This window comes from Enhydra lutris, unplaced genomic scaffold (assembly GCF_002288905.1).
Source record: "Enhydra lutris kenyoni isolate GAN:26980312 unplaced genomic scaffold, ASM228890v2 scaffoldscaffold42, whole genome shotgun sequence".
Classification (NCBI taxonomy): Eukaryota; Metazoa; Chordata; class Mammalia; order Carnivora; family Mustelidae; genus Enhydra; species Enhydra lutris.
The window spans coordinates 15252925-15272578 of record NW_019154126.1 but is presented as its reverse complement, the minus strand read 5'-3'; the positions used below and the strand labels follow the sequence as shown (position 1 = coordinate 15272578).

General features: G+C 42.5%; 1 protein-coding gene across 2 annotated transcripts in view; it reads left to right on the top strand.

Annotated features, from left to right (window-relative positions):
- The first annotated feature begins 1072 nt into the window (after window positions 1-1072).
- The window catches only part of LOC111155558 (integrin subunit beta 1), a 42027-nt gene continuing 23445 nt past the window's right edge, over window positions 1073-19654 (top strand). Inside the window, exons 1-2 of one of the 2 annotated variants that reach the window (XM_022515778.1) lie at window positions 1073-1173; window positions 18690-18756. In XM_022515778.1, coding sequence (XP_022371486.1) covers window positions 18690-18756 — 67 coding nt within the window. In that variant the 5' untranslated portion in view covers window positions 1073-1173. Of the gene's footprint in view, window positions 1174-18687; window positions 18757-19654 lie in introns of those variants that run through there. The other variant, XM_022515779.1, reaches the window with a different exon arrangement.

Here is a 19654-nt window from a genome sequence, read left to right as displayed (position 1 = left end):
CAGGGCACAACATTTTCTGTTAAGGGGATGGCAGCTTGCCAGCAGCATATTCTGAATTACTGGGTTTCAGTATGATGTTGGGTGGTACAAGTTTCAATCCTCTTATCAAAATGTGTCCAGCCTGTCTCATAATGAATGTTTCCCTTCTCTTACAAAATTCCTTCTCCCGCACTCATCTCCACCTACTACTAAAAAAAAAAAAAAAAAAAAAGAAGAAGAGAGACAGACACAGAAGAAGAGAAACAGACACTCCATTCTTATGGAAGAGACTTTTCCTCCTATCGCTGTTCCCCATAAATGGACCTCCAGATTAATCTAACAAAAGCAGATCCCTCACTCACCAGTTTTTTTTTTTTTTTCTCTAAAACTTTCCTAAAAACCCATCTTCCTTGGCATCGCCCTCCTTCCTGTCTTCACCATTTCATAGACTCAAGTCAAGCAACGATCACTCCAGAAAACAGGGTTAACTTTAGCGAATTCCCTTCCGGAAGTGAAACGTTTTGGGCCCCACGAAGCCCTGTAGGGTAGGTGGCTGTCTGGGCTCCCGGGACAATCCCGGGCTAAAGGGACCTTTGGGTGTGGCTTTGGGGAAGTAGAATGTAAGCCCGGAAAGGAGTCCGGCCCCAGATTCCCCGCGGCCCATCCAGTCTTCTCTCACGGGGGCTTGAGAGCTTGCCGGGGCCGTGCGGAGCCCTGGGGCTCACCCCAACGCTTCCGTCCCTTGGCAGGAAAGGAAACTGAGGCATGGCGAAGGCCGGCCGAGTCCCACGTCCCGCCCTCCGCGACTCCCCCAGGCCCTCTCGCCCCACTCCTTTGTCCAGGCCGCTGTCTTCCTGCCTCCTCCTCCGCCCCGCCGCCACCTCCTCGCCTCCGGCGCGGCTGACGCGTCCAGGCAGGAATGCGTTTCCGGAGGGAGAGCGCGGCGGCGGCGGCCTCAGGAGCAGGATCGGCCGCGCCGAGGAGGCGGTGCCGCGGGGGTCGTTTCCTGCCGGGAGGCGGCTCTGGGCCGCCGAGTCTCCTCCTCCCACCCCGGAGGAGGAGGAGGAGCCGCCGCCGCAGCCCGCCGCGCCCGAGAACTGGAGGCCGCGCCAGCCCACGGGAGAGACCGAGCGGGAGCCGCGGAGCAGCAGGCCCGAGCCGAGCGCACCGGGGCCTGGACGCCGCCCGGAGAAAGTAGGCGCCTTGGCGGGGCGGGGCGGGCGGCGGCCGCGGGACTTCGGAGTGCCGCGGGACCTCGGGGGTCCGCCGCTGGCCGGGCCCCGCGTGGGGGCGACGTCGGGGCGGGGTGGGCCGCCGGGGCCGGGGCGTGGGTGGGGGCGGAATGCTTGCCCTGGGGCGGCAGAGGAAGTCCGGGCGGGCGGCCGCGCTCCCGGCTTCTCCCGCGGCCCCTCTTGCCCTCCCCAGGCGCGGGCGGCCCGAGGGCGCGGAGCCAGCCCTGCCGCGTTGCGAGGGGGGAGGGTCGCGGGCCTGGGCGCTGTCACGTCGGGGCCGGGGTCGACGGGGGACCCGGGCGCGCGAGCAGCCCCTCGGACACCTGCCACTCGCAGCGAGCCTTCCCGGCTCGTGGCCTGGGCTCCGTGGCGCGGGCTGACCCCGCGCGGCGCCCAGGTTTTCGTCCTCGCCTCCGCGCGCGCAGGTGAGAAGGCGAGTGGAGGCCTCCCGGGACTCGACGCTTTAGGACTTTGAACGAACCTTGACGGTTTCCCTTTGTTTCCCTTCCTGTCGCCGGCTGCTTTACTCTGAGCAGTGTTGAGTTGAGTAATGCGCTTCCAACTTCCAGAAGTTGGGCCCAGCCTTCAGGGCCTGTGACCTGGGATGAATTGTAGGGTGGGCCCTAACAAAAGTTGGCACCGTGGAGCCGCTAGGCAAGGAAGGCGCGGTGTTGGCATATATATATATATATATATATTTTTTTTTTTTCCACTTAATGTTTATGAGGCCGCACTTGAGTGTGAGGTCCCTCAGCAGTGCGAGTCCCAGGCGCTCGGCAAGATTCAGTGCCCGATCCGCTCCTAGTGCCATCTTACTACGTGTCAATTCTTGGGCTTCCTAACAGGTTGTGGTTTTAAGAACACTAGTATTTTATGCCGAAGTCATTTTTATTTCACCAGATTTGTGCTTGGGAGTCGAAAATCTTGCACAGTAAACTACCCTCTTTAGGCTTCCATTTCCTCAGCTGTAAAATGGGAACAAGAATATCCACATTAATAATAAAAGTAGCTATTATAGTAAGGACAGTGTGGGCCATGCTTAGCTCTAGGCACTTTACCTGTATTTTCTCATTTTATCCTGGAACCGATACAATGAGGTAGGTGCCATTTTTATCCCCATTTTACAAATGAAGAAACTGAGGCACTGGAAGCCTAAGTAATTTGCCTGTGATCGTCCCGCTAGCGAGTGGAGAACCCATGGGGTCTAGCGGCTGAGCCCATGTTTGAACCTTCCATAACTACAGTATACTTGTAAAAATCCAATATAATATATAAAACAGTTCAGAGTCGAGTAGGTGTTCAATAAATATGACTTCTTTTCATCTCTTCTTGATATATTAAAAAGATTTTTAGGAAAAACTCAGGATGTAATTGATAACATCATTAGCAAGGTTTCTTTGGGGCTCAGTCCACATAGATATTTATGTGGGTAGAATTACTGGGTGGTTATTTTTTGTTGTTTTGATGGTGCAAAAATAATGTGAAATGAATTTTGATTAGGCGTCTTTTTAAATGTATACCCTTAGGTTATATTAATAGACCACATTTAGAAATGATTAAGAAATTTTAGATGAAGTTTAGCTTATTCTATATTTGGGGACATCCAGAGGGGATAGGACATAAGAGTTCCACTACAGTGTTCATATTTTTAAATAGTTTTTGTTCATTGATCAATTATTAGATGAGTGACTTAAGATAATGAAGTGATAAACAGGAAACGGAAGAAACAAATCAGTAGTTTGGAGACAGGTCTCTGAGGAAAGAGCCATTAATTTATCCTAAAATTCGGTATAAAATAGAAGATGTTCTGAGAATGTTAGCTAAAAAGACAGGGGATGTGGTTAATACTTCTGTAAATAGAAAGCAAGTCAACTCCAAATTAAGACATCTGTGTTGGCTTCACAGACCTGAAATACTGTTTTTGTAATGTTAACACTTTTTAAAAGAATGCTAAATTCTATATTATGATTATTTTATAATACCTTCAATAATCTGTATATGAAAAAGTATAGAATCAACAATATTGAAAACTGCTAGATTTAGTAATTTTAACAATCATGTAGTTTTTCCTTAACTTCCTAGTCAGTATAATTAAAATCTGGCCCCAGTTTCCAGCACTGAATGAATATGGAGTTCTATATTGTTAACGATAAATTCCTAGCTCCGGAGCTTCTCTGGGGACATCTGGTCACTTTGTAATAGAATTAATCAGTTTAATGTGCTAGTTTTAATGGAATGCTTGCCACATAATAGCTTTATTGTTGGGATTCTTGCCAAATAAATTGTAGGGTACAGCATGGGGGGAGTAGTATAATAGTCTACCTCAGAAAAATAGTTTTCTTTAATATTCGGTTGGTGCACTGGTCTGCTCCTAACTATACTCCTGGAATGATGAGATGAAACATCTTCTGCCTGGTCAAAGTTGCAGAACTTCTGAGTGCTGAGATTTTCAGTTTCTGAATGTGTAACAAGCCGAAAGTGTCTGAGGATTTATATTTGTTAAATTTAGAAGATTTCCCCACTCTGCATGGAAAGTTAGGATGCGTTAGGTTGTAGGTAGATCCCTAGAGGACTGTATTGTGCAAATGTGTAAATGTCTCTTGTTGTATTGGCAGGTCTGTTCTAACTTTGGTTATATATTGTGGGATTTTTGTCTTTTTTTGTTGTAGTGGGAGTCTTGGGGAAGGGCGATGGGTTGACAGGGATAGGAGTAAGGAAGAGTATATTAGTCTTAAGCATCCTGAAATGGTAGCAGTATCTATAGATGTAGAAAGCTGAAAAAATACTATGGTATGTACTTGGGTTAAAGGAGGTGCAGTCCACAAAACCCAGAAGATTAGCAACCTTAGTGTGTAGGTGAAAAAAATGTGGTATCTCTTCTTTAGGAGCCGTGTGCAAAAGGAGCCAAACTGTACTTTTAAATTTCTCTTCTTTACAGAGATGGCTAATTGTAAGACTTACAGAGTTATGTTTATAAAATAATACAGAGTGAGTTTTTAGAAGTCAGCTACCTTTAAACTTAATTTTTGGTTTGCGGTTTTTGATGGTAAGGTTAACTGTATTTAGCAAAATGCTAAATTGTGTATATCATCTTGAAATATGTGTGTATGGGTAAAAAGAAATGGCTTCAAATATCCATGCTACATACCTAAATAAACACACACACATACCCCCATATAGATGTATATGTATATATGTTTTACTGACTGGACTAGTGTCATTATACATCTCTAAAGTACAGGTTCCTAGACCCCAGGGATGTATAAAATGACTGATTGAAATATAGGAAGAAAATACAAGGGTTAATATCATATATACATATATACACACACACATATATATACATATACATACATATATATACATACATATACATACATATTTTAAATCTTTTTAAAGTTTAAAATTTTTCTTATTTTTAATATCTTATTATATTGCTATAAAAATACATGTATTTTAACATAAATAAACACATACTTTGGGTATATGTTAGCTCAGAAATCTCTTCAGTGATACAAGTGAGTGATCAAAAAGCTTTGGAAGTCATTGGTGTAGGGGGTGCTTTGGGTGTGGATACAAGCACTACTGTATTCAGGAGGGAGAACTGATGAGACTTGATGTCTCAAGTAAGGGAGGCGAAAGATACCCAGAGTGACACAAGTTTCTGGTTAGGTGGTGTCATTTCCCAGGACAGGCAGTATGATCGCAACGCGATGGTACTGGTTGACTCGAAGGAGGGGAAATGATGAATTTATAACGCCGAGTGTTTTTATTTTTTTATTTTTTTAAGATTTTATTTATTTATTTGATAGAGATCACAAGTAGGCAGAGAGGCAGGCAGAGAGAGAGTAGGAAGCAGACTCCCTGCCTAGCAGAGAGCCCGATGCGGGGCTCGATCCCAGGACCCTGGAATCATGACGTGAGGTGAAGGCAGAGGCTTTAACCCACTGAGCCACCTAGGCACCCCACGCCGAGTGTTTTTAAAAGTGACATTGGTAGAGATGTCCACGAGCTCAGTTGAATACACAGATTATGAGCTCAGAACAAGAAGTCTGGTTGGGAGATTCAGATTCTGGGATTCTTAGTCTGTAAGTGCTAGTTGAAGCTCTGGGCTACTGCTGAGAACACCAAAGGAGAGTATGCAGAGTGAAAGGGGGCCAGGCAGAAAGCCTGGGAACACTTATAAACAGTCTAGGACTGGTTGAAGGAAAAGGAATCCAGGAAAGCATTTCCTGCCCCCGTTTCTTTGAATTCCTAATTCCTTTGTGTGACAGTCTAGTGAGAGTGACTTGGGTCTTGGGGAGTTTTTTCTGTGATTGACATGTTTGAGGTAAAGACAAAAAGACTTACTAGTCATTTTAGACTCATCATTAGAAGAGCCGTTTGATGTACTAAAGGCTTTGTGATTGGGAGGTGGTAAACCTGGGTTTCAGTGTAAGCTGTGCGGCTGAGTTCCTCTGTGACCTTGGCTGGAATATTTTGCCTTCTGGGGCTTTGGTTTCTGCAGCTACACTATCAAGAAGTGGTCTGTAGGATTCCTTCATTCTATTGTTCTGTGAGTTCAAGGATAGCTACCACTCAACCCAGGCAGTGTGGAGCGCCCCTCTTCTCCCACGAGTATCCATTTTCTTGTGTCACCAGAGAGGAGGGGTGCTGTGGCAGGTTATTGCTTTAAGAAAACCTGCCCGCATTGACCAGCCACATCTATTATTGTGAGCTCTCTTCCGATGTAACTCTGCTGTGTGTTACCTTTTAATCCTTCAGTGTACTGAGAGCCAGTTATTTGAAAAATGCTGTGCTCAGTGGTTGTAGATCAAGCGGTTGACATGGACTTTGCTGTTAAGTATGTTGTCAGGTTAGGACAAGTTGTGTTTAATCTAGGGAAACATAACAAGTACCAAAGAATATTTTACACAAGGTACTATACCAGATAATTTTCTGTAGTACATTTTGAGAAAAAGATCAGCCTTTGGCTTCAGTGGTTTTGGAATGCTTCATAAAGGAGCCTGGAATGGTATGAACAAAGATACGCACAATAGGTGGGTGACCTGTTCCAAGGACAGTATAAGTAGAAGGCAGAATTCAGTCTAATTTAGCAAATATTGTTTGACAACTCGACGTGTGTGTGCTCGTGCACACGTGCGTACGTGTGCAACAAGAATCTGTTGAAGGCCTGGATTTTGTCCTCCCTCTAGTCTTGAAGTGGTTCACAGACATGAGTACAATTAGTTACGATAGAAGTTTGTATTATTGAGCATCGCTGAAACTGAGGGTTTGCCATTTACTATCCGAGACACTTAAGAAGATGTTTTAGGACCATAAAGAAAGGAGTAGTTAATTCTGCCTATTGTGGTTGGTAAAGAGATGAAGAGCCAGTGAAAGTATTTACGTGAAAAATTTATTAGGAACATTCAGTGTATAAATGTTTACTGAGTAAATATATGAGTAAACTTTCTTACTCTTTGTGAAACTCAGAATAGTAATTTAGTGGTACTCAAATATTTTATAGTTAATGTATGATTTATTTCATATTATTATAGTGCTTCTCAGGAGGGGGTCATGGTAGAGGAGGAGGTTTTAGTTTGAAAAAGTACGTTTGTTATATTAAGGAAAACAAAAAATACAACAGGGAATAGATTTGTACTTGTTAAAGGAGCACGGGTTTAAAATGATTAAAGACTGTTTATTAAGTAGTCATTCAGGTTCTTACCATTGGAAGCCTGTGACTAGTGAATGAGTTGGAAAGCAGGAAGCAAATTCAGTAATTAAGTAAAATGTGACCAACAGATCACCATAAAAATATGTATTGCTAAGAGCTTTTACACTGATGATCATATTTTACTTTTGCAACAGTTCTGAGGTAGGTATTATTTCCAGCTTTGTGCTGTCTACAATGAGAAATTTGTTTCTCCCTATGTTAATTTTTAAAACATTTGTTATATATTTAAAATAGACCTAGCACTGTGCTTGTTCCACTCTACAGGGCAGAGAGGAGCTGTGGCAAAAGGTATAGATCAAGTAAGAATTTTGGAGTGATCCACCTAAAAGTAGATAAAATCACACAATTTGGGAACATACTTTACAGTTCTCCTTAATTAAAATAATGTAGAACAGATGTTAAACAAGTGCTTTTTTGATACCATTACCAGGATGGTTAACGTGTTTTGCTAGCTCCATTTACAATTATCTTTATAAACTTAACCCAAAGTAAAATTTCTCAAACAAAACCATTACTAACCTACTCTTTTCTTCATTCAGGGAAGGGCAAAATCTGTAGCCGTAGCAGGTGTAGAGAAGAATAGCTCACTAGGCTGATTTGAAAAATATCAGTTGCTAGGTAATGTCCAGCGCAAGGGAGCTTGGAAGAATTAATTTCAGGCAAATTTCCATGCTCATTTTGAATCAGGCTTTAAAATATTATGGCTTGATAGTTTTGTTTCAAGTGTCTTCTTGTATTTTAAGTCTGTCCTTTAGACTTGAGTTTATTAATGCCCCCTCACTGAGTTTTTAGTTTAATACTTTTTTTTTTAAACCAGGTTAGCAGTTTATTATAAAAGGATGTATTTCATAAACAGCCAGAGGGAGGAGATGCATAGGGCAGCCACCGGAAGTGCCACTCTCCCCAAATATCCTCAGTTCATTGGCTGGAAAGCTCCCAATTCTTTTTTTTTTTTTTCCTCCCATTTTCACGTAGGTTCTCCTTTTTGAGGGGTGGTGGTAGTATACCAGTTACCTGTTTATGAGATCACTGTTGGCTCCATCGTGTTTCTGACTGGCCTGAATTACTTTGAATTCTGTGTGGTTTTTCTCAAGCATATTCTTTGTGTTGTGCTGTTCCTGTTCCTGGTATTTATGAGTTCTGTAAAGGATTTCAACTTAAGTTTCCTCCCTGAGTTCTGTACGCTTTTCCTCTAGTTTTATGATCTTACTGTTTTTGACTGATCCCTGTGAGACCTATTTGAGATTTTCTAAATTCCTTCAAGAGTATAATAAATTCATCTCACTTTTCTCCTATTTGCAGATAAGATTCTTCACTTCCTTTCATTTTTTCTTCTGTAGAAGTTTTTCCTGATTAAGTTCTGCGCCCTCCCCCCCCAACCGATTTATCTTTGAGGCGTTTTATGTGCCAACATGCAGTATATCCGTTCTTTATCTTTCCTGTGCACTTGTGGGCTGGATGGTGGGTGAGGGTGATTGATCTTCCATATTCAGGTTTCCTTGGAGAAGGTGGGTAGACCAGTTCCTAGTGATGAATTTTGCTTCAGTCTGTTATTGTCATTTTCTTAAAGTATCTAGTCCTGTTATGGGCAGTTCTCAGGTTTCAGATTGTTTTGTGAGCCTGTTGCTTTGGAGCAGCCTAATCTTTGCCTTTGAGTTCATTAGCTTCAGGTGGATGTTGCTATTGGGTAAGAAAGAGTCAGTGATCTTAAAAAGCACGTTTTTTTCTTCTGCAGGAGTAGTGAATTGTAGAAAGGTTTCTAGTTCAGACTGCTGTTCTGTAAGTTGTATCTTTGCCTTGGAGTACTTGGCCTTTTCTCTTTCTTATTTCCTCTTGTTTTTTCTTTCTTCTTCATCCTTTCTAAGTTTTGTTAATCATTAATTCTGCCTTCATATTTGGGTCATAAACACTTTCATGGTCACCAGCGCATACCTCTTCCTGCCAGAGGGAAATAAATGCTGAGTTCTAATTGTTCTTCCTCTAGGGGAAAGGTGCTCTTGTCCCAGAGGAATGCATCCCCACACTCACCCTCAAATATGATGGACTAGAGATAAGTGGGATTTCTGAGCACCTTCCATTTGGGCTCCCCCATCTGACTGCCCTCTGTATGGAAGAAGTGGGAAGAGCTGCATGTAAATTCTCTGAGGCTTTCAGTTAGGTTCTGTGTTGTTTTTATGCTCTGTATTGATTTTTTTTTTTAAAGATTTTATTTATGTATTTGAGAGAGAATGAATGAGAGATAGCATGAGAGAGGAGAAGGTCAGAGGGAGAAGCAGACTCCCCAAGTTGCTGGGAGCCCGATGCGGGACGAGATCCTGGAAGTCTGGGATCATGACCTGAGCGGAAGGCATTTGCTCAACCAACTGAGCCACCCAGGCACCCTGTATTGATTTTTAAATATTATTCTTTTATAGGACTGTTTTTTCCCTTTTAAGAGCAGATATAGAAAATAATGATGGTGGGACAGGCTTGGGATGAATACAGCTGTGTTATATTTTTAGGAGAGATTTATGATATACCTCAACATAGTTATCCTAATCTTTTCTGCTTTTAGGTGAAAAGATTTTAAAATGGTATGACATAAAAAAGGAAGCAAATTCTGTTGTCTAAAAGAGAGTATTTGAAAGGTAAAAACCATTAACCTTTTTTATTAGAAACCTACTTCTATTGAAAGCTTGAGCTTTTGAATCAGACTTAGGTTCATATCCCAGCTTTGTCACTTAGTCTGGCTTTGTCTGCACAGTAGATTTGCAATAAGTATTTGCTGACTTAAATTTAATAAGTTGTGTTGAATAAAAATACACTGTTTTGCAAGGATTTGATAGGAAGAAATTTTTTGTGGATGACTTCTTTTTGTACTGGTTGGGTTTTCGGGACCTTATTTTAAAACTTGAAATAAATTTAACTCAACACATTTTTTTAAAGTAATTTTTTCTCTAAACTGTAATTGTTCAATTTCTACAAATACAGGACTTTAAAGTTTCTAAAGATTTTATCTGTAGATGTAAAAGGAAATGCCATGTGAGTTACTTTCAGCAGTGTTAAAAATATTAAATACGTGTGTATTTAGAAGTTTGAATATGACATAAAACCACACTTTGGTGAGTAAAGGTGAGTTTAAAGTGGAGATTAAAATAATTCTGTACAGTTTTTGACAATGGGAACAATGCACACAGTTCAGGCTGTTAACCACTAAAACGAAATTGTTTGGAGGAGGTGCTTAAGATGATTTATTGTTTAAGGAATGAATTATGACCCCGTAGGTAAACTTGAATATGGTAAAAAGTAATACTAGGGTAAAACACCTCTGTAGAAATTGAGGCACCAAACCTATGGGTACACTCAATATTGTACTCCGTATTGAAATTTGCCAGCTAAATTAACTTTTCTTGGCCTCCATTCAGTTTGAAGGACTAAGAAATAAACTCACAGAACATTATAAACCCTTTCTACTTTTATGCTGTGAGTCTATTCTCACACTGGAAGGATGTTCTTTTTTTTTTTTTTTAAATAGTGACTTGAGTAGGCCTTCAAAAAATTAGAGTTTAATGAAGCACAGAGCAGGTGATAGCTTCTATGTAATTCAGATGGTCTGATTTCCCTTCCACCAGTGTGACCCTGGAGAGGTTATTTTACCTCTCTGTAATTCGGTTTCCTCATCTGTAAGCCAAAGGTAATATCATTCCTAACCGCATAGAGGTACTTGGAGAAGATAGCTGTTAATTATTTTTATCATTATTGCTACTATTGTAGTCATTTGAAAGTGTTGAAATAAAAATGAGATAACTTTTTGTTACAAATGACCCTAAATCCTCAAAACTCAGTGTATTGTGTTATTCTTGTCTGTGCCTGCTGTATGCCTACTCTGGATCTTTAAGCATACCAGGCTTCCTCTTTTTCTTTGTAGTCTTCAGGGGCAGCCACCCATGGCTGGAATCCCACGGGTACACAGTATTGGGATTCACCTTTTTAGTAGTAAGAGGTCTTTTCAGGGAAGTTTCCTTTCTTTAGCCTCTCCTCTTTATTTCCCCTAGACAGAAGAAGCCTCGAGTCATTCTCCTATATTTCTATTAGGTATGTCATCTCCTACCGTGATCTCTTTTTTTTTTTTTTTTTAAAGATTTCATTTTTATTTATTTGACAGACAGAGATCACAAGTAGGCAGAGAGGCAGGCAGAGAGAGAGAGGAAGGGAAGCAGGCTCCCCGCTGAGCAGAGAGCCCGATGCGGGGCTCGATCCCAGGACCCCGGGATCATGACCTGAGCCGAAGGCAGCGGCTTTAACCCACTGAGCTACCCAGGCGCCCCATGTGATCTCTTTTTTTAAGGTGGTCTCTGATACTTATGTTCAGAATTAACTGTATTTTGTCTAATGTAGTAATAGAAAACACTGCGATTCTGCTGTTCTTATTATTTTACATACAAATTGTTAGAAAGCACATTAATTAGAATAATCCTTCCTAGATGTAGAACCTAAAATAAGGCGCTAATTATATTATTAATATAATTGGTGTCTAATATGATAGCATCTGATTAAACCTTATTGTCATACAGTATAATGACGTTTTGATATTGTAACCAAATAAGTATCTGAGTGGCTATAACAATGAACATTAATCTTGTTTATAGTTGTTTTATTTCTAATGCATATTCTTTCTTCTAGATCTTGTTTCTCCCCGAAGTGCGTGAATCCAAAATTTTCTGGTTACGATTATGGTTGAAAAAAAGCAAAACTTTCAAATTAAGTTACTTCAGAGATTTGCATCCAGGCATTCTGGCTCCAAGTTGGTGCCCTTAGCTGTGTGCTACCATGTTGTGATACACTGCTTGCCCTCCTTAAGCTTCCTGGTTTCATTTTTGTTGTTTCTTGGATACCTTGGAATATTTTCAGTCATCTTTATCTTTAGTGTCTTTATTAAATAGTAAGATAATGTGCTCAATATAGAGAGAACACCGAGCACTGACTTCTAGGGGAGATGGCAATTCATAAGTCAGCCTCACGCATCTGTAGTCGATGGATAAGAGCTCCTTGTATCTTAAACACTGAATTTTGAAAACAAAGATTGTTTATATTTGATTTAGTGTATGTATCTGACTTAAATCACCTCCCCAGTTCTTGCCATCATTGGGAGTCTTCAAGAATACAGGCAGGTAATACCTCTCATATTCTGGTCTAGCAGTTTCCTTGACTTTTTCAACTCTGGTTGCCCTCTAGCGCTGTGCGAGAGACCTCTGCTGTCCTTCTCACCTCCTCCTGGCCTCTTCTCTGATTCCAGCCACTGCCGCGGGGAGCAGTTAGTGTTGTGACTCACTTTGGCTGACTGCATCTTGCCTCAGGTTCCTCCTGGGCGTTCTCTTGGGTGATGGTCAGGCGAGAAGCTGGTGCAGACTTCTGGGCAGATGCCCCGTAGTTCTTGGAAGTGTGGGGGAAGTGAGTGCCTCTCGGACAGACTTACCTGTGAGGACTGAAATTAGTAAATGTACTTCTCCACATTGACCCTCCTCTGGACAGACTCTCTGGGCACTTCTCAAAACTTCTCAGCCAGGTCAAGCTCCCAGGGACCCCCATGGCAAAGAAGTCTCCTGAATTGGCAGTCTTGGTTCACTCTCTTAAGTATCTGTGTCTTTCCCTGGGGTCACCTTTGTATAAAAATTGCCTGCAGGCCTGTTTTTGTCTCAGCCTCTGCTTTCGGAAGGAACTCTGGCTCAAGTAATTGCCCATAGCTTATCCTCGCTTAGAACTTTTTACCTGTCTCTGCAATGTTAAATCCATCCTTCCTTTTTGGCTCTGCCCTCCCCTGTGTGCAGGAGCCCCTTTTTCTCTCACCTACCTCTCCTGATCTCTAGTCCTTTGCCTTTGTCCTCTTCTGTGTTGTTAACTGTCAGCACAGCCAGTCCTCCTCCCTGCCCACCCGCACTGCCTTGGAAACCAGTGGATTAATTCAGTGAGTTCCAGTGGGAGTCTGAGGATCTGTGGGAGGTGTCTCAGGGATTTGAGCTACAGAACTGGTAAAAAATGTGCTTTTGTGCTAATAATTATGGCAATAAGCAGCCAACATCTGGATTATCTGGTTGACTACCTTGTAACCGAGTTGTCATTATTTTGGTGCCGAGTTTTATTTGTATGTGTAAGGTAATCTTGGTTCATAATGTATAAGAGCCAGGACCATGAAGCATTTTATGTCTGGTTTTATGTTGGCTGTATATACCTAAATTAATTGAAAATTGGTATTACTAGGGTGTCTATGGTAACTGTTTTCTATTTAAAGAGAGTCTGCAAAATAATTCTGAGAAACTCTTCTTTGCTGGGCTTCTGAGTAATGTTGGAAAAAAACATTATACAGTTTAATACAGTTCAGCAAAAATTTCTGAACATTGACTTTGTGCCAAGTGGTTTTGGTGCTTGCTGTCTCAGAATAAGACACACCAAGGCCCTGTCTTCTTGAAGCCTGGAACCCATCAGGAAAGATGGGGGTGAACGGGTCATTCCCAGTGAGAGGAGTGGTGGTGCCTTTGTAAGACCGGGCCCTGATTGCCGCTCTGCCATGCCGCCACCTGTACCCAGGACCTCCCCCCTGGAACCCCACCTCCTCCCCGCCCTGTAGTCATACTGGCTCTGCTTTCAGAACAAACCTAGGCTGTCTTGGCCTGCACCGACTGAGAGAAGCACCTCTCTTCAGGCTCACGCACTCCCTTGTGGGCTGGATGCTGTCCTCTCTGCTCCGAGGACACCCCGGGCTCCATCCAGGTACCCTCTCTTGGGTCCTCGCCTCGTGAGCTCGCCTCTTTTCCCGACTATTCTTTCCTTCACGGCCTCCTACTTTCATAGTTTCAGTTGCTGCCTCTGTGGCAGCCATTCTGGGGTAATCCGTCATCTCTAACCCTGATTTATCTCCTGAGATCAAGACCTGTGTCTTACCTTCCTGTAGGTAGCCTTCCTAGAAGTCCCTCAGGCATCTCACCTTCCTGGGTTTTAAAACAAAGGCATTATTTGCTCCTCTGACATCATTCTCCTTCTGCCTTCTTTGTTTGAAAGGGGTGATTCCTTTTCCAAGCTGTGCTGCCTCCTAATCCCACAGTTGTCTTCTCATCCTCGTGCACTGCTGCTCTGCGCCTTCAGATGTTTGCTGAGCCCCGGCAGGGAAAGCAGGCCTTGTTTTGCAGCTCTTAGCTTGATGCTCATCCTCTGCCTCGCGGAGTTCTGTCATGTCTGTATCGCGTGCTACCCTGGCCCATTTGTTCCCCCAGTTTCCTTGCTATTTACAAAGTAGAATCTAAACCCTTTGAGCAGGGGTGGCCTTGAAGGCTCTCTGTGACCCAGCTCCTCCTACCTCACTTATAATTTAGTATCAAAAATGCTTAAGTATGTTAAGATTCTTTTCAGCCTTCATGATTTTAAGATTCTTAAAATTTATTTTAAGATTATAATGTAATTTTTACTTATTGTAGAAAATTACAGGGACAAAATAATCATCCCACAGACCAGCTTAAACTATAACGTGTATATATATATATATATATATATATATATAAAATACAGATACATATTTTTAAAAGTATTTACTTATTTGACAGAAAGGAGACAGTGAGGGAGCACAAGCAGGGGGAGGGGGTGAGGGAGTGGGAGAAGGAGGCTCCCCACTGAGCGGGGAGCCTAACGTGTAGCTGCATCCCAGGAGCCTGAGATCATGACTTGAGGCAAAGGCAGACGCCCAACCGACTCAGCCACCCGACGCCCTTAAATATATTTTTTCTAACCTTTTTTTCTGTGCAGATAGAGTGAGACAGTCCCAGTTGGGTTGGGGGTAGGAGTGGGGGTCACCAAGCATGTATGTTTAGAAATGAGATTGGAAAGAAGTTACTGTAATTTTTCCTAGGACTCCACGGCTTTGCATATACAAACCTCTTGCTTGGAACATTTCTCTTCATCTGCCTGCCTGTTTTGCCAAATCCGTGAAGCCACTGAACGTGGCCAGGCCGATTTTGGTGTCCTCAGTGCACTTTTCCCTTATTTTCATTACAGAAACTGTCACATCATATTGTAATCATTTGTATTTTTGCCTGAATGGAAAATTCCTTGAGACTGATTTTTGTTTCTCCAGATTGGGCACAGAACCTGACAAAGTTGGCTGAGGAAGAACTTCCAGGCGGGGGGTGGAGAAACCAGGAAAGCCCGAGGGAACAGAGTGGGTTAAGAAAGAGTAGATTCTGTTTCATGGGAAATGGATGTATCTCCCCAGGCGACCTATTGTAGGCAGTCACTCATTCAGGCATTTTTGCCTGAATGAATAAATGAATGCAGAGAGTAGTGGAAGGCCTGGAAGGTTATTTTTTTGCACGAGCAGTTTCACATGCATGGTAGGAAGTGGACATCAGTTACAGCCAGTTGGGGAGGGAGTAGGAGATTATAAAGTGGAGAACAATGTAGATAACTACAACAGTGTAGACAACCTTTGAAGATAGGATCAGGATAATGCCTTGGAGGCATCTCTCCCTGCCAGCGCCTCACGTTCTGTGAGGAGTACCCATGGTAGAAAACTACTAAGCTGGGGAATCAGAGGAGAACAGATTCTGCCTACTGAGCCTGTGGGCTTTAGGTGCCCAGGTGGGCATCCAGGTATATCTGAAGCAGATGTTGCCTAGATCACACTTGGAGAAGAGCTGCCTTAGGAGGAAAGGCTGCGGGGAGCTCTTGGTGCGTCCTCCTTCCCGCCCCCACATGCAGGAGGAGCATCCAGTACCTTCAGGGACTGTCCTCATTGACTGGGAGGCTGCTGTCTCCTGTGCCGCATCCTCTGCACAGCCTGCTGTCCTCTCCTCGGCCACCGCTAACCCAGTTTCTTCCCAGCCTCGTCCTCGCTGCTCTTTATTCTTCTTTGCTGTCTTCTCCTGTCTCCAGTGGCCTCTCTGCTTCCCGGAGGGAAAGCCTGGCCTTTTATAGGCGTCACTAGCCAATGACGGTGCTGTCTCTTGCCAGTGTGCTGACCAGTCCCAGGAGAGTTGACAAGTGTCCCTGTTCTTAGCGGCCACCCTGTTCTGTCAGCTGCTCTTCCGTACTAAAGCCTTGTTTTGCCTGCCTCTGGGTTTGGGGCCTTCCAGAGCAAGGGAGTTTCAGAAGGCTAATCTTCGACTTGTCAAGGTTTACAGGAGGAGGAGAAGACGGGGCGTTTAAAGTCTGTTTTAAAGGTGGGTGGCCTAAGGTTGTGAGGCTGCCTAAAACAGTGCTGCTCTTATCTCCTAACTCTGTCTTCATGGTGATTCTCTGAGTTTTGTAATATTTTAAAACGTTTTTCAAAGCGGTGTAGGGCCCTTGAAGTAGCCTGAGGAGTGTCCTGAAGAACCGTACCAGCCCATATATGGGATGAATATTTATTCTGTTTCTTTTGTGTGAAAACTGCCGGATGATTCATTCATCACAGTCTTCATGTTCCAGGACCTTTTTGTCATAACTTTGGAATTGGTAATGTTATTTGAATTGCTTAGAATTTGAGTCTAATGGATTTATTGCATATAAACCTGTTGGAGAGGCCATACAAGGCAAACTGTAGGCATGTCCCACTTCTATGACACTCTGCACAGTTACGGTCTTTTGGATGCAGTTACAAGTGACGCGTAAGCAAAACTGTAGGCTCGCTGCATAGCGGGACTTGCTGCTCTGAGCAAGTGTAGAGCGTGTGGTTACGTAAGTTACTCTCACTCCTCTTTGGGAAGCCAGCAGAGAAAGCTTAAACATTTGACAGCAGAAGAGGCACAGGAATCTGGGGTGCTCTGAGCACAGCTTTGAAGCACTCTTTGGGAGTTGTGGCAATAGCGTCTTAGAATGGAAGTTTTTTTTTTTTTATGATTTTTTTTTTTATTTTGACAGAGAGCACAGGCAGGCAGAGCAGCAGGGAGAGGGAGAAGCAGCCTCCCCGCTGAGCAAGGAGCCTGATGTGGGGCTTGATCCATTGCAGAACCCTGGGCTCATGATCTGAGCAGGAAGGCAGCCACTAAACCACTGAGCCACCCATGCGCCCCTGTCTTCTTCTTTTTTTTTTTTTTTTTCAAATTTAGTGTGAGAGAGCAGTGGGGAGGGGAAGAGGGAGAGAGACCGGCAGATTCCCTGCTGAGCATGGAGCCCCACCCATGCCCTGCTGAATCCCAGGACCCTGAGATCAGGACCTGAGCTGAAATTGTCAATTCTTCAGGGACTGAGCCACCCCGGCACCCCCACCATTGTCTTTATATTATGCATATAAGTCTCTCATCTCTAGAACTCCTTGGTTACTTTATATGTTCATGTACTGTTATTTTCACATACTTGTCACCTAAATATGTACTTTGCATTCAAAATTATTCTAAAAACCTTTTGTTGTTACTACATTTTATTTTTATGACTCTACTAGTCCCATCTGGTTGACGCAGTTAGCTGTTTCCTTGTTACTGGGTAGAAGACATTTGTGTTTATGCCTATTGTAAATAAATGAGTTGTGTGTGTATATCACCTTTTACATTTTTAACTATTTCCTTAGGATGAATAATAGCTAGATTGCGAGGTCAGAAGGTAGAAACATTTTTTTATGGCTTTTGATACAGGTTAAATTATTTCCCAAAAAATTATACCAGTTTATAGAGCCATCTCTGGTTTCTGTCAGCTATCTGCAGTAGTTTTGTTGGGTTAACCCCCCCCCCTTTTGTCTTGCTGGTTTACCTCGTATTGCTTTAATTTTTATATGTCTTTGATAACTAGTAAGCTAACTTTTTGGGATTTTACCGTATTTCTCTTTGTTTTTATGTATGCTTGTGGGAGAGGCAGATACTTACACGTGATTGGCTGCTAGTCCAAGAACAGTGATCAGTGAAAGGATAAGGGTTAGTGAGCTGTGGCTGGAGCCGTAGCTGAAGTAAGTATAGATCAATATTGTGAAAAACTGATTCACAGGAAATTGTCCTATACCTAATGGCTGCAGGTTGGGGTGATTCTCGATAATATACAGATTACTTAATTTTTCTTTAGAGATTCTAGAAGACAACTCAAACCCCTGTTGGTCTTTTTAGGCGTGCCGGTCTTTTTAGGCTCCCCTCCTGTACTTTTTCTTTTTCCTTCTTTCTTTTTCTTTTTAGTCTAATTTGTAGATCTAGAGATGACAGGGAATTGAACTAAATGTTTTACTAATCCCATGCATAGACGTTATTTTATTAAAAAAAGATAACTAATTACAGGAGCTCAACCTCAAAAATTAAGTCAGGCCTTGGGCAGGGTGTTGGCCTTAGCCCGAGGAGAAATAGACATTATTGAAAAGTTATAAGCAGGGGGGTGAGCCATCTCAATCTTGACAAGTTCACTCAAACTGACCTGCAGTATTGAGGTAACTGCAGCATCTGGATATGGCTGTGTGACTCCTGGGAGCCACAGGAGGTAATAGACATAGTGATTACATGGAACAAAGACTGTTTATGGCTCTTATAGTGTTTGGGAATACTTGACACGTTTTGAGCATTGTTAATTAGACATTAAAATCTATTTATATGGAGAAAGGTGAGAATGGATTCTAGGGATCTGGTGTGGACATTAATGTAATTGAATTACAGGTGAGGTAACTGAGGAGGGGAGGGAGAGGATAAAAGAGTTATAGAGAGGGATTGGAGAAGAAATGGTTTGAGAGGGATTATATTTATAAAATCAACAGAAGATAAGGTGAGTGGGAATGTTTTGTGTTTAATGTATTATTGTTTTTTGTTATTTTCTTAATATTTAGCAATGTACATTTTGTATTTCAGATGAATTTACAACTGATTTTCTGGATTGGGCTGATCGGTTCAGTTTGCTGTGTGTTTGGCCAAGCAGGTAAAAAAAAAAAAAAAAAAAAAAAAAAGTTTTCAGATGTCTTTTCATTTTAGTGTTTTGTATAATTTTTTGACCAATTAGATTCTTGAGCAAGTGTAAACCGCAAAATACTGCTCCTTCTGAAAGCTGTGCAAGGGCCTTATTTCACTTGGGGTAAAGGTTCTTAGAGTGGCCTGAGAGACCCTTCAACATCCAGCCCATTGCTGCCACCCAGAATAGCGACAGGGTGGGCTGGCTAAGGAAATGCTGAAGTGGTAGGAATACAAAACACAACAGAAAGGTCTTTTAAGACTGTAATAGAGTGTTGAAGTGAGCATAGAGAAAGCAAAGGTGTTTAACACATTTAGAAGAAAATAAAGTGAGTGTGTAAAATGGTGGATTATAAATAAACCATTACTATCTAAAAAAATGAAACCAGGAACAACTCACTTTCTAGAAGATGTTCTTACTCTTGATCAAAAAGTCTTGCAAAGGGGCGCTTGGGTGACTCAGTCATTAAGTGTCTGCCTTCGGCTCAGGTCAGAATCACAGGGTCCTGGGATCACCGGCATTGGGCTCCCTGCTCCCGTTGGGCTCAGCGGGAAGCCTGCTTCTCCTCCCACTCCCCCTGCGTGTGTTCCCTCTCTTGCTATATCTCTCCCTGTCAAATAAGTATAAAATCTTTAAAAAAAAAGTTTTGCAAAATGTTGGCATGGTCTAGAAGAGGAATGAAACAAAGCCAAAAAATATATTTAATCCTCTTACAAACCATGGTGCATCCACATCTGGAAAATGGATGTGCAGTTCTCTTCTCCAAATTTCAGAAAATACATTGCATAGAACAATTATTTGATCTTAGAATAAGAAGGACTTAACTACATTGAAAAGTGAAGAAAAACCTTAAAGGAAATTATTGATA